The sequence below is a fragment of the Zootermopsis nevadensis genome, unplaced genomic scaffold, assembly GCF_977971745.1.
Source record: "Zootermopsis nevadensis isolate Lab colony 2312 unplaced genomic scaffold, Znev_1.0 Znev_ptg000012l, whole genome shotgun sequence".
NCBI classification, from domain to species: domain Eukaryota; kingdom Metazoa; phylum Arthropoda; class Insecta; order Blattodea; family Termopsidae; genus Zootermopsis; species Zootermopsis nevadensis.
The window spans coordinates 15,830,237-15,854,883 of record NW_028259144.1 but is presented as its reverse complement, the minus strand read 5'-3'; the positions used below and the strand labels follow the sequence as shown (position 1 = coordinate 15,854,883).

The following is a 24,647-nucleotide window of genomic DNA, read 5'->3' as shown; positions in this document are numbered from 1 at the left end:
ACATTAAACGTACACGGTGTACAGCTGTATGGACCTGTAGTAACCACAATGTTCTACGAAACAACCGCAATGAATAACGACTGAAAATGGCCATTATTCAGCTGGGATTATTGTACACGAGTTGGTAAACCTTGATTTAAGAAAGAGTGATCGACGAAAATTTCCTGCCATCTTTGGGACGTGTTAATGCACTAATTGTGGAGCTAATCTTACCAAAAACCATATACTTAACTATAATAACAGTCACATTATTCAGATGATGAAAATTTTGTGTGATTTTTAGGTTTCTTTTATATTTCATTCTTACTTGAATGTGTTGTGATTTTTTAAATAATATTTAATCATTCTCTTCTAATAAACAATTCAATGGATAGATGACTCTGCTAATGTCTAATGTCAGTCCAGCAAGTCGTCTGCTGGCTGTCATTTGTCAGTCGTGAACTACGTAGCTTATCTACGGTCGGAAACGGGGATTCGCTCTTGAACATATGCGGTAAATTTGCTCTATGAGCTTCAGGTGCTTCAAGAATTTGTGATATTTCTAGTTTTTTAAATACCAAATATTTGAAAAGATGTCTGAAGAAGGACTGGAATATGATGCTATAATTCAAGATGGACCGAGAAAGGTGAGAGCATGACTTAATACGTGGAAGACTTTTAATTGTTCCTGGAAGCCGAAAAATAGAGTTTACGAACTTCTTTTTTAGTTTTCAGTGGAATGCTGCCCTTTTGTTTCATAAAAATAAATTAATACTGTTCAATAAGGATCACCGATTAACATGATAGGCAGTGCAGCTACAGCGAAAACACGCGGGGGCAATGTCCTATACTTTTGAGAAGGCTTCGTATGCATGTTTTTTTCAGAGTTTATTGCCCTTTATATGGAAAAAGGTCGCATTTATAATATAAACAGGGCAAACTTCGGTATACTACACTGAAAATTTACCCAGTTTGCGAACAAGACCACACTGAACAAATGAATCCTGTAAGGGAGCAATCTCTAACGAACGAACTCATTTCGAAGTGAGAAACTTCGAATTGCGTACAATTCAAGTTAATCGGTGTTGTGTTCAGTTCCTTGTATTTTCGATGATACTTCCTTTAAATTTATAATGGAAAGCATTTTATTACTAGAACTGTATACTACTTATACCAATAAATTTATTTGGTTTCCAGTGCTTAATTTAAAGTAACTGGTATAACCGGGCAATTTATATGGAAGTATAGCTCATAGTTAATATTCGTCAAGACTCGTTAATAGGTTTATGCACCTGTAGTGATATGTTTCCTTGTCAGTCGGATCAAAATCGACATGAATAGACTTTCAGTGTCTGAATTTAGCGTATTTTTAATCATATATTCTCTTTTGAAATTACATAATTTTATTATCGAATTGGTCTCCAGCCAAGCTGCTGGCCGAATGAATTTTCGAACCCGTAAACACAGTACGCTGTGTTACTACGTGCTTTAAAATACAAACCAGTCTATACAATATCATGACAGGTAAACTGCCATAATGATATCCTAGTGTATCGTTTAATGGCAAGTACCTACTTAAAAACGCATTTTAGCAGGACGGTTGGAGCGGAGTGTGGCGATTCGATGTCGACATTTTCAAACTGCAGTAGGAAATTATTACACTATAGAAAAGTAAATTTTCCTTATGGCAGTAATCGGTTCATATAGACTAATATAGGTGTACAGGCATCCAATAATTGTTTTTAAAGAAAGGTATCGATCTCCAACTATAACGAAATGAATGGAGTTGATTAGTTTGATATTTTTGCCAAAGAGCTGACCAAGAAACTTAAATTAATGTGAAAAATGGATCAATATTAAAATTAGTTATTTTCTCGTCATAGTAACATACTTGTAACTTCGTTCTTTTTAAATTTTACTAAGAATGTCGGAATTACATACCACTGCGTACAACTAGAAGACCAAACAGATAATGATGTTCGTAAATATCTTCATGGCTTTGATGATTTAGGCTGGTCTTATCTGGTTCCAAATTTAATTGTAAATGTTCCATTAACAGACAAAAGTATTTGAATATATTTGTTTCTCAGTCACATCCATGGCGTATTTTGTCTCCTTTTCTTTGGGTTAATATAATTACGGATGAAATTGGCTAAATAACGGTCCGTCTTAATTTCAAATTAATGTTCTAATGCAGAGGTTCCCAAAGTGTGGGGCTCGCTTCCTGGGGGGGGGGGGGGTGTTGTTTGTATGAAAAACTTTTTTTAACGAAATATGGAGAAACATTTTTAACATCCTTTTCTTGGTTGAGGCAGTTTAGTTGTCTTACAGTGCTGTATACATACAGCTAAATTTTATGTCAAATCTGTTTGCTTGCACTTATTCTGGAAGGGGGTCGTGAAATTTATGAAATGTTTTAAGGGGGGCGTAAGGTATAAAAGTTTGGGAACCTCTGTTCTAATGTTTTCCGATAATGGCTGTCATTTTGCGTCTGAGGCAAGAAGGCTTACTGGCACGTATGAGAGAGAGATGCAGACGAAGACCAGCCACTCTTTTGAGGGTGGGATTTGAGGTTCTCATGGCTGCTAGAATGAGGGTGGGTTGGAGCGCCGTGTAGCCTGGTACAAGTTTGCTTATTCCGGTCTGCTAGTCCTGTCTGGTGTACGGCAAGTAAGCTTCTGCCAGACTACACGACTCACAGCCTTCTAGACCGAGTGTGTCCGAGAATAGGGTGCTGAACAGAATAGCTGTACGTAAGAGGATGAAAAATTAACAGGCCTAATAATGAGGTTTGTAGTTGGTTCTGTTCGCTAACGTCAGGGCGATCAAACTAAGGAAAATGAGGTTAGCGGAGCATAGAAGATTTGAGAATTCCGTGCATTATTGAAGTCAGCAAACCTGAAAGGAAGAAAGCTTTGGTGAGACCTGGCAGTAGATGGGAGGATATATTTGAATTTACTGTAAAGAAATAGGATGAGGGTGTGGCTTGATTTTGTGATAAGGCTAATGAACATTATAGTTCCTTATGTGGGAAAGAATTTCTTGATTGGCTGGGCATCTTTTAGGATCTGATGAATGACTTTCTCATGCTTATTGGCATTTAGGAGTTTAGTCCTAGCAGCAGTAGAACATTAATTTGAGAGTTGTCGTATGCTTTGATTAAACAATTGTTTAATTCGTTTAATGCGTTGGGAATCTCGGATAATCAATGCAGTTGGGTCGATTTTAATCCAATCATAAATTACAAAGTACAGATGAACATTTTTAAATGAACTTATGAAGAGTAAATTGTTTATAATCGTTGCTATTGAAACCATAACTCATCGTTTCTTTCCTGCAATATTATTGCAGACAAAACAGAAAAGAAGCCGACGTAAGCTACATCACGAACAAAGAGGTGTATCTCAGTGACCACGATCGTAATCTTGGTCACTTAGATAAGGCAGCGGCTAACGTTGCAAAGAAAGTGGGAGTCTAATTAATTTACAGAACGGTGCAGTCTATTTCCCAATGTTAATTAATCTGTTCATTTCCATACCAACATGAGCGTGTTATTCTCTCGAGTATAACTAAACATGTTGACGAAATTTCTGGGGCTGTGAGTGTAATGTTGATGCAATGGATCAACAATACATACATTTCGAATTTGTCTGCTGGAGAAAAACATTTGAATTGAAATTGGTCTGTAGGCTTGCTACAGCTATTTATCGCACCCCGACAGTGAACACTCGTTGCACTGGTGATAAAAACATCCTCGCACTTCGACAGCTGGCCGACTAGCGCGAGCAGGTTACAACATGACGTAACCTGCGTGGGCTTTTATACAGACAGTGATATTCTGTATTTATCAATCACCCTGTACTTTTGTTGTTAGGAAAATAAGATAATTGAATTTAACCGTGTAATACATTTGTGTATACAGAGAATATTCGACAACAAAGTGCTTAGAAGGGTGCATTACCCTAAGAGGGACAAAGTAACAAATAAATGCAGAAAATTGCATAACGCCCAGTTTGGACAAATGGATAGGATTGGTTTAGGGCAGTGGGATCCACAGTAACATTGCATTTCTTGAAGAACTGAGCCACTATCAGTTTCTCAAGAAAGACTGTTTATAAAGTCAGTTGTAATTCGTTCCCTAAGAAGAATCTACAAATGTTTGTATTTTATTATTCCTTCTTGGTAATATGATGGTTTAATTTATTTTATTTAGTGTTCTGTCTGACGACAGGTCCATATGAACAGGATCCTTCCATCCTTTTCTCGGACTGGGACCTGTTCATATACGTTCTTAGCAGATGATCCAGAAGTGGTTTGCCATTGCCTTCTTCTGTGTGTGAATGGAGTAATTGTTTGGATGCCACGGAGAAACCGGGGGAAGCCCCCGGAGGAAAACTCCGTGTTGCCTAGACCACGGCCTTGCCCAACAAAAGTTATAAATTCGGGCACCGCCGGGAATCGAACCCAAGACCCCAGTTGTAATTGTTCTTGCATTATCAACGTTTTATTTACGAAAGGTTATTTATCTCTTTTTATTGACCGCGATAGTCTCGAATGACGAAATGCAAATATTGCGCTTGGCTCCAAATGACACTTTACAAATTGCGCGTGCTGTCTCTTGACTAAAAAAATTCATACGACATACATTAGGAATCTGCTTATGAAGGTGCACAGGCTTGGGCTTTGTCGTATTTGTGATCTTAAGTCGAGGATTCCGTGTCAAATTACCTGAGTAAATGTGGCCCGTTCCAGCCTTATACCTCCCTATGTAGGACATCTCATTTTCTGGTTGAAACGATAACGTCTAGCCTTTTGCCCTGACAATGTAACGATCTCAGTTTTGTTTTATTTGTTTCTAAAATCCTCAGATGCGTTGCGCAACTCCGTACTGAACTAATTATGAATACAGAAGACAATAGACATGAAGACAGCCTGTGAATCAGGAGACTACAGAGTTCAAAATTCTGCATTCTGTTGCTTGACAGTCTTTGATTATAGTCTCAATGTTTATTAAAATTCACTACATGTTTCGATCTTAATAGGTCATCTTTAGGTGGTTCTCTTTCAGTGGTTGAAACTAATAGATATTAATGCTAAATTTCGTACATATTTGTTCCAGATAACATTCGCGATTTCTTTACAAGGATCGGGCGGGGCTGAGAAATGTATAAAAATTGAGGTCCTTAAACCTAAGGCGTAGATTTTATTAAAATGGACTCTAAGGAAATAGACTGGGTTGGATGTAGACTAGATGTGGTTTAGGAACGGTCGAGAGCTCTTGTGAAAACGGTAATCAACCTTCGTTTGCCATGAAACGAGGGGAATGTCTTCACTGCATGCTTCATGGTCGCAGCAAAACTGCGTATCGTTGCCAAGGCCAGTCGTGAAGTCTGCTCAAAACCCATGAGCGCTGTCCTGAAGATTTTGAGCCCCGTCAGTGGCCTTGAAGCATACAATATTGTGACGGCTACCATAGCCAAGCGACTGTTTTACGTCTCAAGATATGTTTTGGTCCACGAAGTTTGTGATGTGCCATGGACATGTGTGAAGTTTTAATTGAAATTTCACTTTTAGTTTGAAAAGAAAAGAGGCGAAACAGCGTCAGAGAACTACAAAGTGTACAAGTTTGGTAGAGTGATCTACCGCTACGTTGGGTAAATGTTAATTTATAATATTAGCATCGCATGCAAATGCATGCAGACAAATCAGAGTATGGAACTGCGCTGATATTTGTGCTAAAATGAATAGCAACATTTATAGGACAGCTAAAGACTTGATTTAAACTTCATGACGCTAGCTGGGTTGTTCGTGTCGGGAATTATTACGCTTTCCACAGCAGATCGTCATCACACAGTCAAGGAATTGGACCACATGTTGATCCGTTTCGATATCATCGTTAGAGGGGATGCCTGTGCGCCCTACAGTTATGGCGGATTTGTCTTTGCATACTGCAATTTCAGGGAAGAGTGTAAATATATCGGGTTTCGTTCAGGCTGGAAGAAAAGGAAGTCGGGTTTAAGTGGGGCTCGGGTCTCATGGCCCTTGGGACGGATCGGGTCGAGTGAATTTCTAAAATTTCGGCCCGTGCAGATCTCTGTCCTGCCTTTTTGATTGTCCTGGGGATTGTTTTCATTGCCACGTAAATGTTTGAAGCAACTAGTCTTTATTATTATGTTTCTCACAACATTTGCTCAGTTAATGACGTTGTTTATCCTCGACTTAACTTTTAAGAGTTGGTATTTTTGTATGAACATAATAGCTTCCGTTGAAACAAGTTTTTCACGTGGATGTAAACCTTCAAAGTTTAAGCTAGCGACAGTTTTATGGGTCTCAATATTTTTCCTGTGATATTGAAGCGAGAGATTTTAAGAACAGGGTAGGGCTTTGCCCTCTCTCATGACTTCATGCCGTGTAGCTACAACGTACCACGTAAATTTACACCTACTTTTCAGTTTACGAACGTTATTTTCGCGAGAACGAAGTGTCAATAAATTTGACTTCCTTATTTACGATTACTATACTTACAGTAATTAATATTTTAATAAAAACAATTGGTAGAGTAATTAATATTTTAACAAAAAAATAATTGTTTATGTTTTGTTCTGGTGTATGCGACTGCTGTACAGTGTAAACGTTAAACACTTCAGCTGTGTTTTACAGGGCTACATAGGTAATAACTGTCATAAAAATGAATATTGTTCGAATTTATATGATTGTACAGTATTCTGACATATGCGGAGAAAATATTTGGTGATTTTTCTGTGAGTCGGTAACCAGCCAAATTTTTTTTTACATTTAAATTATTTGAAGTTTCTTTTTCGATTTATCGAACGGGTTGAATTTTTCTCCCTGCCATATATCCACGAAGCTTTAATCAACAACGAAATGAAGTCAAGTGGAATTTCCAGTTTGACGCACGAATCCGTGCGTACCATCTGCTGTACGGATAATGCACGAGGGGCATGCCAAGTCTTCTTGGTTACCAGGACGTTAACCACGCATTAATGGCAGCCTGCAGCAACGAATCTATGAATGAGTGCTGGAGTCTGGCTATCTGAACCGTGGCTTTCACTACGCGGTCTTGGTATACAGGTTCGAAAGAAATTACTCAGCGCTTTAGTTAACAAAACTAGGCTGAAGACTACTTGCTTACAATTGTTTCTTCGTTTGATTAGCGACACTTCTCAGTGGCGTAATTATGTTGCGTCGAATGCCATCATTGCAATTTAGCAAGGATGAGCAAGGACTGTGGATTCTGGAAACGGCCAACAGGTTGGAGAGTAGCTGGCAATAAGCAGTTGCGGACAGCCGACAGAGGGCAGTCTTCCAGCTTGAGCGCTGGGCGGGGACTAAGAACTCTTCGCTGTAAAGAAACCATATGTTATACAGGACCTCGGACTTGGATAGCGAGAAGAATTATGCGTTATGGAGTTAAATAGCAAGAATAAGAAAGATAAAATGACAGTTTTAAAACACTATCACGGCCTTATTCATAGAGAGAATGAGGAAAACCGCGAATATCAAGCGGTGATAGCAGGCCTCCTAGCCGAGAATCTAAACGTGGTCCCCTTGAACACAAACCAGCAATGCGAACCACTCACCAGCAATATTCTGTGTTGTGTTCTGTTTTCAAAGAACGAGAAAACTAGGTTTGCTACATATACACAATTATCTTGTGTCATTACCCAGGTTACTGTCTAGCTTTTAACAATAATGTATATTAACTCAGAATTTAAACTGTTTTTAAATTTAATTATACCTTTCTGTTCCATCTGAGAAATAAGGGTAGCAAAGTTTTAGCAAACTGAACTACGACGTATGATTAAAAAATTAAAATAAATTAGTTTAAAGTTTGATGCACAACATGAACGTGAATCAGTTTCTTGTACTGACGAGTTGAGCGGAAATTATTCTTGCTTAATCTCTAATCTGTAAACGGAATTTTGTTTGTCATGTTTTCGAAACTTCCTTCAATTTAGAAGTCTGTCTGTGATCATCTGTTAATGTAGTCGGATCTGTACATACGAACATAACGCGAGTGCATTCTGACAACCCGTCGCATCAACAAAGTTTACACAAATTAAAGCTTAACGATAAATAAAACTTCAATCACGTGTAGCTTGTGTTAAACAACCCAAATTGTTATTTCCTGTACCATTTTCTTGCGAACCATTCAGTACTTACACAACACAACCTACAAACAGAAACTGATATTAACAAAACTGAATATTAAAATAATTATTATATTTGTTTACCGTCAAATCACAATAAAATAGTAAGATAAGATAATTAAAATGATTAAAATATCATCTTATGTTCCATATCGAGCATTCGATTTACATCGGAACATTCACAACATGTTTCGGTTTATCAAACCGTCGTCAGGTGTAAATTATAAACTTTTAAACTCAAATTACAATTATTTATAGTTTTTACATTTTATAATTTTATCATCTTTCTCAGTATATGGAAGTTGTGTCTAGATATTATTAATATAACATTATTGTTGAGGTGGTGTTATTGATGTTTATACCAGTCATATATGAAATAGCAATCGGTTCAGATGTGTGCAGAGGAGAGATCCAGAAGTGTTACCATCTCAGAACAAGGTTCGTTATTGACTATCTCAAAAACTGAATATCTAATTAGTCAACGCGTATCTGAAGCTGGCTTCTGTAGTAGTCAAGGCAAGGTCACGAAACCTCACCATTCATTTGTGTAAATCTTGTGTTACGACGAAATTCCGTGGGTATGCACTAGACACTGTCGGGTTACTTCCACCCAGGTTTCTGATTCGTAGGCCATTGCGAAATAAACTCACCTTTACGTGAAACTTACACCGAAATTTATAACCAAGGCGTTTCGGGTAGAACACAACAGCCCACTGCACAGGAATAAAAGAAAAGGTAATGTAGTCAGTGTTCTAGGTTCGTTAGCAGACGGTCACATGACCGAATTTAACTCCTGTCACATGTTTATTGTTTTAAATTGTAAATATGGTAAGTTATTGTTATTCTCAGTGCCTATTTGTTACATTTTTGGGGGACCTTTGATACCTACATTGCCTTACAATATTTCTTGTTGTTGTAGGAAAGTTTCTAGTCTATTTCATTGCCAAATTTGACATAACATTTTTATCCTTTTCATTTAATAATACCAAATTAGTCATTTATCGATGATAAATTATATGAATTTATAGCGTCGGTTGCATTATTTAAAAAGAAATTATCGGTACCGAACTGATTCAGCTGTTCTGTCACTCGACGAGCGCTTACAGCAGACAAACACATTCTTTGCTCCGAAATATTTTTGCCATTAGGTGTATTGTCTTATTTGGTACCTTCTTGTCAGGATACGCACTGCTAAGTGCTTCAGAAACAGCAAAACGATTTCGACGTGAAGCATTGTTCGTGAATTCACCATGTTTGATGAACCTTTGCTTCAGCGGCGGCCTAGTAACAAGTCGACCTTGATTCGACTGTCACGGAGGACGTTGGAGAGTCTGTTACAGGGGTGGACCTGTTTCTTTCTGGTTTATTTTTGTGTTGTGATTGTTGTTGGGTTGCGTTTTAAATGACACGCCCTGTATTATTCCCATTTTGCTGCAGTGAGCCCGCATTTACTGAAATGCCGTGTTCTTACCACTATATTACTGTTGCTGTTTCAGTGTGGGACTAATTCACTGTTATACGAGGAAAACTTTGTTGCAAAGAGAGATGAATGAGGCAGTTGTTGTCGATTCCGAAAGCTGTTCAGTAAAATGCAGACGTGTTGTTTCTAACTTCGCTCGCATTGTGAATGTTTGTGGGCGTTTTTTTGTGTGGACATCGATGTTCTGATTCTTCTTTATTCAAGCAGTCCTATTGCTTGTCTTAGTGAGGATTTTGGAAATCTCTGCAGTGGAGGGTGAATTGTTCCGAATTCGATTGTTGTTCCAAGAAAAATAAATTTTACTCATTTTAGACATATTTGCGAAAATCGGTTCTTCACTCAGGTGAGATGATAATTAAATTGAACCACTGACACTCAGAAAGGGAAGAATGGAAATACATGTGGGTTATTGCTGGGAACTTCGTGAATGCCTCGTTATGGTAAATAAATTAATTGAATATCACACTATAAGAATCCTCACATACATAACACAAGGCTAGAAATTAATTTGAAATAACACACTCCCGTTTTGTACTCAGTTTACTAAAATTTTAATTCTTTCAGACAAAACTCAAAACAGAAATTAAAACGCGCTTTTATTAAAATGAAACATCGTCATTACAAATGTAAGTACATTATTGACTGGAATAATTTGTGATAGGCGTTAGAAACATCCAAACTGTGGGCAGAGTAGTTAGAATGCATTCGAAGCCCCAGTCGGAACTAGCAAAAGAATTCCGTGGAGAGCAGCTGGGCCCAAACCGAAACCCTAGTTGTGTGTTCTGTGCAGCGTTCGTGAACTATGGGAGGCCTACTCAGCCCTTCAAAGGGCAATGGTAATTAAACTACGCAGGCTTCTCAGCTTTAACGGCGTTCTCAAAGGTAATTTGTTATTTCATCTGGGTCCAGAACTAAATGAACAGAATATTTTTCTCTTAGTTAAATGAAGATTTTTTAAACATACTATCAAAATCTTTCCATATTTGTCATTCTAAGAAAAAAATAGCTTGTCTCGTACGGATTATTAATATTTCCACCTGACAGTGAGCTAGAGGTACAGTCTATCTTAAATGTAGTGTAAATTTTATTTTATTTAGTGTTCTGTCTGACGACAGGTCCATATGAACAGGATCCTTCCATCCTTTTCTCGGACTGGGACCTGTTCATATACGTTCTTGGCAGATGATCCAGAAGTGGTTTGCCATTGCCTTCTTTTGTGTGTGAATGGAGTAATTTTTGGGATGCCACGGAGAAACCGGGGAAGCCCCCGGAGGAAAACTCCGTGTTGCCTAGACCACGGCCTTGCCCAACACAAGTTATAAATTCGGGAACCGCCGGGAATCGAACCCGAGACCCCATCATTAGATCCAGATACAAATATGCTGCAGAGCTAACCATTTATCTACGTAATAAGCAATGTTGGTTGGTTGGTTGGTTGGTTGGTTGGTAATAATTTGCTGGTGTTACAGGATATTCGACCTTATGAATGTGTGTTATAACCGTTGCCATGGTAAAGCAGTCAAGGGAGGCGTACATGTATTATAACCTTCATATAAGATCTTCGTCTTTGAGATAGCGGTACGTGAACTCAGATTAGAATCGTTAATTAAGCAAAGATAAGTAATGATATTAATTCGTCTGTAACACAGTATCACAAAATTTTTATGTGCTGATACGTGGAAACAAAAGATTGTTCACACATTCATGTGTTGTTCTGTTCATGTTCTCCTGTACGAAGCAGCAACACGTGTTTTATATGTGAACGTTCTGTAGCATAATTAAGCAAACATAATTACCGATTTTAATTCTTATGCCCTGATGTTTTACACTTTTCAATAAAACGTGTTTCTAAGTAGTATTTCGGGGATTCCTGCCTTTCTTACGAGAAATTTGCCGGTCGCTACATACATTTGCCATAGAACCAATAAATAAATGGCACGGGCATGTATTTTGTCGCAGTCAAATATGCTCCGTACGTCACAATGACGTCATTTTTTCGGCTGAAACCTGCCGATGTTAATGAACGGTATATTTTATGCCAGGTTTACATTTTGCAAGTAAAGTCAGTATTTGGTTTACGTTCCCTTAGAAATAAAACTGGCTTATAAGACACAAATCTGCTGTGTCCCGCCCTTATAAATTTTGAAACAGTAGCCCAGTCTTAATGAAATTTTATGCCATCGGATATCATCCCAGCCTCGTGTATTTTGATTACCTTCAGTTGTTAATAACATGGGACCACCACTAACGCCACCGAAAATATTTTACTCTGTAGGATTAATGTTTCAGAGGTCATTGCTGCCTCCATCATCAGGGCGAGTTTCATATTTTACTCTGGTTTTCTAGGTTACATTAACACACGCCTGTGATTGTCTGGAATATGAATTCTTGTTCATGTTTTTTCTCAAATTTCCATTGCTTTGTAAGTTTCAAAGAAATTCCATATTCAGGTAGACGTGTGTAGAATCATGGTTCTTTGTAGCCGTTGACGCAGAGTGGGTGTCTCGTGGCACAGAAGATACTGCATCGATCGGATGTAATGACGTCTTTCAGCATCAGAGCCCTGTGTATTTATGTCAAATATTTTGACGTGTCCATTAGGAAAGTCCCTTGCGACGCTCATAGGCAACTGTCACCTGCCTGATACATTATTCTGTGCTTACGGCCGTCACTTGGCTCATAATTAGCGTGACGTAATCTGGAGGAAATTTGTAGCTGACTTAAATCTATGTATATCAAATTAATGGTCATATTGTATTTATTCCCACTTTTTGTGTGTCTTTGTTTTTGACGTAAATACGTCTATATTGAAGGGTCATTCGGCAAAAAAGGGGAACGAAAAAGTGTAACTTCATTCTTATGTTACCTAGGAAACGTCATCTGTTTACTCGGCATTGTTGTGTTGTTGGAGTTTAGTCTCTTACTTAAGGGTTAAAACACTTGAATGATACACTAAACTAACCCCCTGGGGGGGGGGTTAGTTTAGTGTCTTATTCAAGATTTTATAACGCAACCAACCCCACCGAAGGGGGGTTGATTGCTTTTTAATCACTGGACCAATGGGGATGGTCAAGTTTGTAGTGTGTTACTTAAGATTTTAAAACGCAACCAACCTTGTGTAAGAAACTAAACTAACCCCCCCCCCCTCCCCCGAATGAAGGGTTAAAACATATAGTTTAAGTTATAACATATTTCAGCTACCACAGACTCATCTTAAGCGTAACTAATTCAAGTTGATTAATCAATGTCTTAATCAAATTTATCTAAATTGTAAAGCATGTATAAAGGAAATATTTAGAATAAAGCCAATATATAAACTTCCTTTCCGTATAGACGTATTTACGTCACATTCTCCGGAACCGTCGTTCCACTGACAAGTTTTTATTTGGCTTTTTCGTGTTTAACGAATTATCTTTCTACTATTTCTATTTTATTCTTGTACGTCCCACGGATGGATGGTGTGGTGATGTCTTTTTATTCCGGGACTTTCACTTTTTTACTTTGTCCGGAGATTGGGATTAGCTCTATCTAGTGGGCCCAACTGTGTAGGAACCTGAAGACGGAGATAGAGCTCCATCTCCAAAACGTCGTTTTACGTTTTATATTTTATTTACTAGACGATGGATAATATCCAAGAAAATTTTTATTCAAATGATTAAATCTGTGTATTTTACTGTTCTCAGATTATGACATTGCCATGAATGTCTGCCTTTCCATCAAAGAATTTATTATTAGTCCTTGTCTAAATCCCAGGATGAAAGCTTGAATTGGTAAAACTCCTCTGTGAATAGAGTCCTGTGTCGAATTATCCGTTGGCATTTGAAACTTATAACATTTTGAAGAGACGATGCTAATTAACGGTTCACACCAGTGACTGTGAAGGGGTGGGCAAAGTCCCAGGGCCTCGCGTTCCTCACACCTGAGGCCATGGTTACTTCGGGATGTGGATAATTTGCACGCTTAATATACGTAGACGAGAACTGCATACATACGCTCCTTTGTCATGGAAATTTAGGTGGGCTTTCAATGCGTTTGAAAATTTGAACCTAATGCTACTCGAAATTAGAATAATATTTATGCTGTAAGAGGGTATTTTAATAAAAATGTTAGTTTTGAGAATTAATGATAGGATTTAACGTGTCTCCGGAGTTTATAAATGGGAACAAAGCGAGGAGAATGATGTCGTTTGTGTAGTTGATGACTGTCTTCCGGGTTGTTGCGCCGTGTAATCTTGTAGAAATGTGGACATTACAGAGGTGCTTGCTGCCTCCATCCTCAAGACGATGTTCGTGTAGTTTAATGAATTCAGTTTCAGTTCCCTGAGGACGAGGACGAAGATGGTTCTCGAAACGTTGGTGGTTTGTCCATTAAACCACCTTACACGGCTTGTAGCCCGAGAAGAATTCACTATACTTAGTCGCCGTTAAAGCTTCGTATAGTTTGCAAGGAACTGGAAATTTTACGAATTAGACGGGACAACAAACTTTTTTATTTAAATTTATTTAAATTGGTTTGTACATGGACGCAGAATAACCTTTCTTTTCTACCATGAAATAAGAGGCGGTATGTTCTTCGGGAACTTTGTCGATCAGTCCGCACACCTAACACTCCGTCGTTGCCGTGTTTCTTCGAATGAGCATCTCGTGTCATTTGCCTCGCCACGTGTCCTTGAGCATCCAGTCTCCGACAGACCAGAGCTGCTTCGTTATGACGTACCTTACCGAAACCACTTTTTTTTTTCTTTGAGTGGAACTTGTTATACGGTTCCAGCCAGACCTAGTTCACCACGATTATTGATGCATACTGGATCCGGGTTCAAAGACCGAATCATGAAGCTGTCTGATAGGATTCCTACCTGCCCTGCATCAATACGACCTTGCACCGTTATGAACTTATATGTGATGCGTGCATGTAAATTAACAGCTATAATTACAACGCTTTCTTAACTGCATTCATCATATCGCGTTCAATCGTCGAATGATTCATAGTGAATCAGAAGGATTGAGGAAGGAAGGAAGACAGTTTCCCGGTTGATAAACCTGGGACCTCCCGGATGCGAATAAAGTGATAACCACTGCATCGTTTATCAGGGATCGGATAAAAAAAAAGTTTGTGAAGTGGATTACGGTAATGGAACTCTGGATTCCGCAAGAAAGGGGGGCGATTTCTTTCAACAGCGGAGTCTGGCGCTTGCAGAAAGGAAGAAAATGTAATGTCGTAGTAAATTATGTCACTGTTCAACAGAAGTTTTATTTCCGCCAACGCTGACTGGTCACGTGCTCAGATAGTAGTAAATATTAGTTTATATTGCAGTGTCATTTGACGAAACGACGAGAAATTACAGCGTGAAACAATCTAAGAACACTAAGACCCTAACTTTGGTGATGTAATCTTGCCCCACGTAATTCTATCATCGTGAAAGCTGCAGCTCCATGTAGTGCATGGTCAGTTGACTAGAACAGTTTCTGACTGGTCTCCTTTCGATATTTTAACCGGTCAATACTTGGGTGAATTGGAAAAATCTTGGCTGGAATTTGCATGGATACTTGATGAGTTTGAAGTGGGATTGAAATTGTACTGAACTTTTGAGCCAGGGGTAGTACAGCGTGTTAATCGGGGGCAAAGAGTTGAACGAGACAGGGGTTCGATTCCCGGTAGGGGCAGGCCAGTTCATCATCTTTTGTGTTGTTACGTCATGTGATATTCTAGCTGGGTGTCAAAATTTCAGAGGAAAACACTGCCTCCATCATGAGAGCTGATGCTTAGACTTTTTGATATATTTGATAATGTAGCAGCGTATTCCTCGTCGCTGTTTGCTGTGAGAACTAGCCAGAGCTTGCCTTATTGTTCATTATAAGTCTACGAAAAAAATTGAAAAGGAAGAGATCACAGCTGGGCCTATGCATCTGTTTAAATTATTATTTCATTCTAAAGACTTTCTTAATAACTGAAATATTTATCTAATTTTCTTACCTATTTTAATGTACCCTTAAGACTGTCTGTAAAATGAAGTATCATCTGAACTGAAGTTGTATGCTTTTATATAATATTCCTTCACGTAGAAATTCGACGACGACTGTGGAAGATGAGAGAATGGTAACTTATCTGAAATGTGTTGACTTGAAAGAAAAGTCAGAGTTTTGTTAAATCCTGTGTCTGCAGAAAGGACACGATATTTGCTGGGCAGATCATTTAACTTCAAGAAGAAATATATTATTAAAGCTGGAAATTACTTGCCGTTCTCGCCATGTAGTAACATAGTTTACACAAAAAAGCAATTACGTCTGAATAATCCACATTATAATTTTACAGACAGTTTATTGAAGTATGTAACGCGTTTAAAAAACTATTTCGATAATCACTCTAATGTTTGCGGAGACTCCATTTGATTGGTCTGATTGAGGCTGTGCAGTTGCGGGAAAAATATTATGTATTTCGACACTGAAGACCACGCTATTTGTCCTGAAAAGACTATTTGGATCTAATGCTGTTTTCACGAAGCACTGTTCCGCATAAATTGGCCCCAACAAGGATACTTTGGTCCTTGTGTTTAGAGAAAGGGAACACACACGGACAGCCAGAGCGCGAAGAACACGTAATAACCCGTAAACTTTCAGCAAAGTGTGAAACTAAAATTGAGTTTAAGTGAATTTTAAATAATGTTTTAATAGAAGATGAATGTCTTCTGGGTTGCTGTGTCGTGTAGTATGGTAGAAGTTTATCGAAGTTTTAGAGGTCCTTGCTGCCTCCATCATCAGGGCGATGAGTCACTCACCTTACACGCCTGGTATCCCGAGAGGCACAGAAGCCCCTACGCCCCCCCCCCCCAATTTCCATTCATAACCCAAATAATTTTCATTACATCAAGCACCTGTATCAATTAGAAATCGCAGACATTTATTTCTCACAAGTTTTGTTGGTTGAACAATTCGTCACGATTTAGTTGAATTAATGTGAAAGTTGGCGGCTTAAGGGACTACTATTTGCTTTCGAATTAACGGAGAGAGATAATGATAATTAAAGTGATGAAGATAATGACGACTAATGGCATACCCAGAAGCGTCTGTTGTTCCTTGAACCACGTGACACGGTTCGTCACGTGTGAACACAGGCTTCGTTGTAATGGCGTATTAATCCTTTGATGCAATTGATATTTAAAGCTCTTACGGAAATTAACCGAATAAATTTGGTCAAAATAGACTAGAAATTTACAAGAAGGTCGTCACACATTTTACCCTGCATAGGACAAACAACTTAGTAGAATATATATAGCGAAGTCCTTGATAAGCTACTAGTAGGCTAGCTCAATTGGCGAAGATATACCCCGCCTGTTACACAATGCGAAGTTAAGATGTCATTCTTACAAGAGTCCGCCATTGTTCGATACAAATCTTGAATATAAAATTGCAACCATTAACGAAATTAACTGTGTTATGTAACATACGTTTATCAGTTCCTCATATGACATTGTTTTATTTCGTACGTCTAGCTTGTGCCATGAAATACGTTCCGTAACATCTTGAAGATTTTCTAATATGCATTGCCGTGTTACAAACACTTCATAAAAGGAATGTTTGTTTTAAAAGTTATTTAATGACGCTATTTAAACTTCACAAGTTATATAGAATTGCCACGGTGGTCTAGCGGTTAGAACGTTGGCCTTGTAATCCTGGGGTCTCGGGTTCGATTCCCGGCGGTGCCCGAATTTATAACTTGTGTTGGGCAAGGCCGTGGTCTAGGCAACACGGAGTTTTCCTCCGTGGCATCCCAACAATTACTCCATTCACACACAGAAGAAGGCAATGGCAAACCACTTCTGGATCATCTGCCAAGAACGTATATGAACAGGTCCCAGTCCGAGAAAAGGATGGGAGGATCCTGTTCATATGGACCTGTCGTCAGACAGAACACTAAATAAATAAATAAATAAAGTTATATAGCATCGAACAAGAACTTAGGGACGAGTATGAAAATCAAATCATAGGAGAATTTTCTGTCGCGGTCAGGTTGAATGTCCCAGCCTGTCATGGAGGGACTGAAAACCCTCGATTCGAGGACACTTTCAATCGTGGTTTATGCGGACAAGTCACACGGCCCAGCGCAGTGTAAGCGCATAGACTGGTAAGGATGGCCGTTATCTTATACAGTCGAGTCACGATTTTCCGACCTTCGGTTACCCGGCATTTCGTTTTGTCCATTTTATCAAGAATCAAGAATGTAGCGGAATGAATGACTCACTCACCCCATCACACGACTTCTTCCCTTTCCTTATTCCCACAAATGACGTCACCCACCGGAAAGGTTAGGTTGGACGCAGTGTAAGAGCGGAACGTTCAGTTTTATTGTTTGACACTGCGAAATCTCTTGGATTTCCTCGTCATTATCATTACTGCAGTATTTATTCATTGCTTAAGTTTGTGTTTGTTTGTTCCAGGCTGCCATGACAACAAGCATAGACCGAGATAAGATCACAGCAGCTTATGAGGACGTCCGTTCTGATAACTCCGATACAGAATGGTGAGATACTGCGATGTGGTGAATTGCATCTTGCACACTGCGGATGTAGACCACTTTTCCATTTCTGCCTCATACGCGCATGCTCGAAATCATCAGAATGGGTTATGGTGTCTGAGAACAGGGTGGTCCTGAGGGACAGGAAGCAACAGGAAAATGGAGACACTTACATAATGAGGAACTTTCCAAGGGCGGTGGGATGGGTTGGGCATGTAGTATCCATGAGTTCGAATGTTAGACCCATGTGAAGATGCTAGGATGATGATGATATTAATAATAATGTTAGTTCATTCTGTATTTCATGACTTAAATAATGGTCTAGAATTTCAGTTTCGTGTGTGCTACGAAAATGTTCTCGCAGTATTGGGGAATATTTCTGTAAAAGTTTTACCAAATCTATAAAATTTCATTAATTTGAGCTGAACATAAGAAAAATGTTTCCTGTGTTCTCTAAGAACGGAGTTGCGTAATGCTTATCAGCTTTCCAGAAAATCCTGCTAGTATGTATTGCTGAATACGTGGTTAGTTCTCATAATCTGTGGCTTTTCCTTCCACAAGTAGTTGCTCCAATTAAAGCCATTTTGACATTATTTCTACATGACCTTTGCTTTTGTGTGTTTTTTTTCTAGCACGGTACCTAAATTTTTCCAATCACAGTATCTGTCCAAAACAATAGAGATCTGTAATACTAAAACAATAAACGTATTGTAGGATTTGAGTTTTTCACGGCGTTGAGTCTGAAGATGGCTGTCTTCTGGGTCGTTGCGCCGCGTAGTCTGGTATAAGTTTACCGACGTTTCAGAGGTCCTTGCTGCCTCCATCTTCAGGGTGATCGCCGGTGGGACTGACCAGATACCTATGTCTAAGTAAGACAGCATGTAGCTTTCATCTTCTCCCTTTTGTGGCGTGGTGAATAGGTACATAATGGTCAACTTACTAAAACAATATCCCTTGTTATACTCGCACCTCTTACGTTCGAAAGTCAGAAGCTGCTCAGATCCTGACGAATGGAAAAACACTTGTCATCGCAGTTAAACAAAAAGTGTCTAGTATTGTTCCGTATTCTCTTACAAATTTGTTATTTAATTCACTTCAGCAAATGGTTTTATTTAAACGTGTATGCAAGACAGTGATAAGTATGGTGAACTAGTTTTGTTTTTGTAGAGTTTACTAACATGTGAGTACAACTTTAAATCAAAGCTGTGATTGTTTCAGGGCTGTATTCAAGTTTGAAGACACGCACATCTTCTGCTCAGCCAAGGGTACACAATTTGAGAAATTCCGTGAACAGTTTGCTGATGATGAAAGAGCTTTTGGGTACATCAGACTTCAGGTAAAATGTTTCTCGGAGGAGTAGAGGGCAGGTATTGATCAATTTTTGGTTGAAGCACATCCCAGAATTGTGATTGTAATCTATATGGTCTTCTACATAGATACAAACTCTGTTTCTGATTGTGGTAGAAATGAGTTGTGTTGCTTATTATGTTTGGGATGCCTTTTTTTTTCAACTTTTGATAAGGGGCATGAATTCTTCCAAGCTGACTCGATCCAGAAGTCATGGTGTGGATATCTGAATTTCATGTTTTTTTATAAATTTTATTCTGTAAAAGAAAGGGGCTATACTGCCAAATTTTATAACTTTCTCAGCTGTAGAATATACAGATTATTTTCATTTGTTGTATTGGAGAAAGAATTTGCCAAAAGAAGAAATTAGCTAATCATTGGTTAGTGGGAGGTTCTGAACACTTGCATGTCAAATTCCCTTTTGTACATTTGTTATACTGTAGCCTGAATTGAAATATGATTTACAGTATTAATGTTGACAACTATCTCTGTTTAAATGATTTTTCAAGTAGCGTATGTATGTATGTATGCAATGTATATTTTTCCACATGTTCTTACTTAATACAAACAATTTGTGGCTTAAATTGAATGGTGATATCATACGTACGTGTCCATTCAACTTCCTAGATGCTTCTTCTCTGCTTACTGATAATCCTAAGTTATGAAACTCAAAAAACCATAACCTAAGATTTACAACATATTTTTGAACAGTCATCACACAATTCTATGATGAAAAATACGTTGTAGTTCTAAAAAGAACTGTAACAGGATGCAGTCTTACAAGACATTAGATACGTCTGCAAGTAACAGCACAAAAGCCACAGAATCTGTTTGGATGAAAAACCTGTCAGGATGGCTGTCCTCTAGCCGCGATTTGAGATCAGGACTTCCTAAGTGTGAAGCAGGAGTAGTAAACAATCATCCCTGAAATTCAACGAGCTTGTAAAATTTTAATATTTTTATTTTCATTATTCTTCCTATTAAAGTTTTGCCTTATCAGCTATGGTATAGCTCAGAACCCTGAAATGTCTAAAACTGGCCCCAACTGTTCCACTTTTCCAACCAGGCTTAGAGAAATTTTCAGAATTTGTTTATGAATTTTTATTTAAGGAATATTGTCTGTGCTTACAGTTATCTGACTGAAAATTTAATTGTTTTCAAACAGATGGGTGATGAAATGAGTAAGCGACAAAAATTTCTGTTTTTGACCTGGGTGGGACCATCAGTGGGAGTCATCAAAAGGGCCAAGATGAGCACAGACAAGGCCATGGTCAAAGAGATTATCATGGTAAGTGTACCTCACAAGCAGAAGTGTGATCAGGAAAGCGTAATATACGAGCTACAGAGATATAGTACATTGTATGTATTCTTACACTCTGAATTTCTTTAAATATTATTTCTCTGAGCAGTAGTCTAAGGTAACACTTTACAAAATGCGGTTCTGGAACTTTTCAGCAGTGAAATGTTTTAAAAGAATATTCACCAGAGAAATGCACAATGACAGACACTTTGTTTGCTGATGTGAAGACTGGCCCATTTGTATTCAGAAAACATTACATTTTGTATATATTGTAGTTACACTGTTCAGATAGTTAACACTACATTTCTTCCTTTCAGAAGGGAAATCTATTAAACACTAGTAAAGACTGGCTGTATGGTCACGGGCCATCCCAAGTCATATAGAGAAATTCTTATCATCCTTCAAGGACTGGGCCCATGGCCTGTTGTTCAAGGCAACTTGTCATATTAATCTTCTAGTGCCTCAGAGTAGCAGGTGACAAGACTGCTGTTTCCATATAATTTCTACTCATTCCTGATTTGTCTGCTAGAGCCCTCTAGTAGCGAACCAGAAGAGACATGGGTGACAACGGCCACTGAATTTTGCTTACAGAACATTTCTTTCAGAGTCATAAGGTTCTTTTACATGCCGTAAATCTGTGACGTGGCACCGTCAGCTTTACTTTCCTTCTGAAGGAAGACTTGCTATGGATTTTTATCACCCTTAAAAATCCATCGACCTTATCTAGGGGTGGAACCTGTGAACCTTGGGTCCATGGCAAGCACACTACCACAAGACCATAATATAATTTTTGGTGGGGGTGTGGGGTCATCATCCAGGACATGCTGGTATTTGTTTTATGTTCTATGATGAAGGTTTTGTACTACAAATCTTGTAACTGAATGTCACAGCCTGCAGTTTGGTTCCATCCACTCCATGTTCATCATTGCTGTTGTCCTAATGGATTCCTCTCAGATTTACATTTTTTATTCTTCTGTTCATTACTTCTTCATACACTGTTGTGTTCAGGTGTAAGATTTTTAGTCACAGGTCCCCCAAAACAATGTACGCATAATAACCCTGAGCTTCAGCTACATCGCTTAAAAAGGGGAAGGACATATGAAAGGAGCAGTAGGAGCAAGATGGCATAACACCTGACAGTATACAAGGAAGGACTGGGTTGTCTGTCCGTATGTGCCGTCACTACATGGTCTTCCCCTCCCTTCCTTGTATCTGTAATAATATTAGTTTACATATTTTTGTCTAGTTTTTGTTGTTTGTTTTCTGTCACAGAATTTTGCTGTGGAGCTACAACTGGAAAACAAAAATGAGTTTGAAATTGATCACTTCCGTGAGCAACTTCTGCGTGCTGGCGGAGCTAACTATGGTACTGGCATGCGTGATGCTTAGCAGGTCCAGTAGGCCTAGTATGTGACAAGACAAGTGATGGAACACTTCAGAATTTTTGTATCAGTGAATCAAATTGCCAATAATGATCACAAACTTGTGTACGTTTATGACAGAAATATTTTGTAGTCTTCGTAAGTATTAAACTGGAGGCACTAGTCTTGTAATATTTAAGTGTAAATTAAGAGAAACATGTCATACAACAATTTCAATATTTTAATTCTTCCAACATAACATATAGCTGAAGGCAACTGTCTTCTGGGACATTGTACCATTAAGATTTCCGTCTTCTGGGTTGTTGTGCTGTGTAGTCTGGTCGATGTTAACATCGACCAGTCTGCACAGCACAACAACCCAGAAGACGGAAATCTTCATACTCACCGCTGTGAAAACCTCAAATCTTACGTTGTACCATTATTCTGACAGAAGTGTACTGACATTTCAGAGGTGCTTGTTTCCTACATTATTTGGGCAATGAGATGGCAGCAAGCACCTCTGAAACGTCAGTACATTTCTGTCAGACTACATGGTACATTGTTCCAGAAGACAGTCATCTTCATAATTGCTGCTGTAAGAACGAAATCTCACCATAACATTTGGTTTATTTTATAGAGTGCTGGATTACAGTTTGAAGAGAGGAAGATGTAATTACTATGGAGAGTTATTGCTGCTTTAAATATCACAATAGATTTGCAAATAAGATGATCATAAGTGAGGACATAAACATTTTATTTATATCGATCTTGTTTCTGTTTGTAACTTAATTTGTTATGCAAGAATCAATGTAGCAGCAACCATAGCTTAATTTTACTCTTTGGAAAGGAAATGTTTTCATTAATAAGTAAACTTCAAAAATCTACAACAAACTATAAACCTGTTTGTAAGGAATATATACATTAAAATTTATAAGAATTTGTATTTGTAATTCTTAGCCCATTAGAGTCTGCTATCAATGGTCTGCAGTTTGGCCTGGGATTACTATTTAAATTGCAGTCAGAGCAAATAGCACACAGGAAGGTGTAATGAAAACATGAACTCTGGCCATAGTGCAGTTCTACGAATACTATGGCTGCCTATTAATGTAGCTCAGTGTTAGACGCCAATGGTTTAATCAACATTTTAAACTGGAAACTTATTATAAGAACCCAGTTTTATGTCTGTCTGCTTGCATTCACTGAGGACTAAAAGTTCTGAGTAATGATGCTAGATAGCAGAAAGTTATATTTTACAAGTCTTGCTAAAGTATACCCAACTTAATTACCACATAAAGATATGACTCCTTACCTTACCCAGTTTTCCTTTAGTTCACCGAGACTCCACTTCACAGGTGAATACTGCAGTGAGGAACTTGGATTTGTCTTGGAACATTCAAAATTGCTAAAAGGTTTTACATCGTGGTGAAGTAATATGAATTCTCTTCCCTGTTATAGGGGTACATCAATGTACGTATTTATTTAGGGTTTATTTAACAATGGTGTCAGTTGCTCAGATTATATAACATCAAATGTTGGGATGATTGTTGAATAATGAATTTTAAGAGACTTGGAGGGAAGTAATCATGGCCTAATGTAAGGTACTGTTACAATCATAGAATTTGTTACACTTGTTAATATTAAATTATTGTGTGGTTATGTTGCAATTTCCTAAGATATTAGATGTAGGTATGCATTATTAATAACCCATGATGCCTTTACTGCTCTCCAAGCACTACAATTCAGAAACATATTTTTGCACTGTGCTGCAGTTGCATACAGTACCAAAGTATTGTTTGGAATGGTCATCCAACCATCATATTCTACACTACAGGTAACTGTTAAATCTGAATGTTGCTGCAATATCATCTTCAGGACAAGAATCTAGTAAATTTGCTATATGCTCCAATAGCAAATAATTTGAGTTTAAAATTCATATTCGGCTGACTTGCAGGCCTGGCTTGAAATGTGATGGTAAGAAATGCTACTCATGTGTGGGAATACCTCATGGGAGAGTTGTCCCTTCTTTGGGTGGGTTGAAACTTCTAATAGCAAGTAGTATGAAACCAGTATCTGTTGTTAATTTGTGGAGAATGCTGCATTGTCTGAACTGTAAACTGAAATCAAATTTTGGGGGCTTTGGTATGAGCTGCATAAAAGATTGGTTGCAACTCTCAGAATTTGAGTCAACAGGGCAGACTTGTGTTTCAGCTCACTCAAGATTTGTGACAAGTTCTGTAACACAGCTGCCATGGATTGATCACAAAATGTTTTATGGTGTTCTTTAAGCAAGCATAAATGATTATTTACCTTTAATAGTTGAGGGAGAATTTGGTCCTTTGAAGAATAATTTTGTTGCACATGTTATCTTATGTAATTGTGGGTTCTTCCTAGAGCCCTATGGGACCAGAGTGGTTTGATGATTCACCCTTACCTGCTAATTTCTTTATTAAGATAGAAACTCACTCATCATGCAGTTTGTGCAGAAATGTAGCATTTTA

At 38.3% G+C, this 24,647-nt stretch overlaps 1 protein-coding gene across 4 annotated transcripts; it reads left to right on the top strand.

Annotated features, from left to right (window-relative positions):
- The first annotated feature begins 412 nt into the window (after positions 1 to 412).
- Positions 413 to 23,088, top strand: LOC110828369 (coactosin-like protein). Of its 4 annotated transcripts, XM_022061034.2 has the most exons (6): positions 413 to 626; positions 18,065 to 18,147; positions 19,360 to 19,477; positions 20,654 to 20,776; positions 22,061 to 22,154; positions 22,787 to 23,088. In XM_022061034.2, the coding sequence occupies exons 1-6, from the start codon at positions 573 to 575 to the stop codon at positions 22,804 to 22,806; spliced, it is 492 nt and encodes a 163-aa protein (XP_021916726.1). In that variant the 5' UTR covers positions 413 to 572; the 3' UTR covers positions 22,807 to 23,088. The 4 variants fall into 4 exon arrangements, with proteins under 4 accessions (XP_021916726.1, XP_021916725.1, XP_021916728.1 ...); XM_022061033.2 differs by having other exon boundaries at positions 22,061 to 23,088; XM_022061036.2 differs by lacking the exon at positions 413 to 626 and adding an exon at positions 2,772 to 2,897 and having other exon boundaries at positions 22,061 to 23,088.
- Positions 23,089 to 24,647: the final 1,559 nt, after the last annotated feature.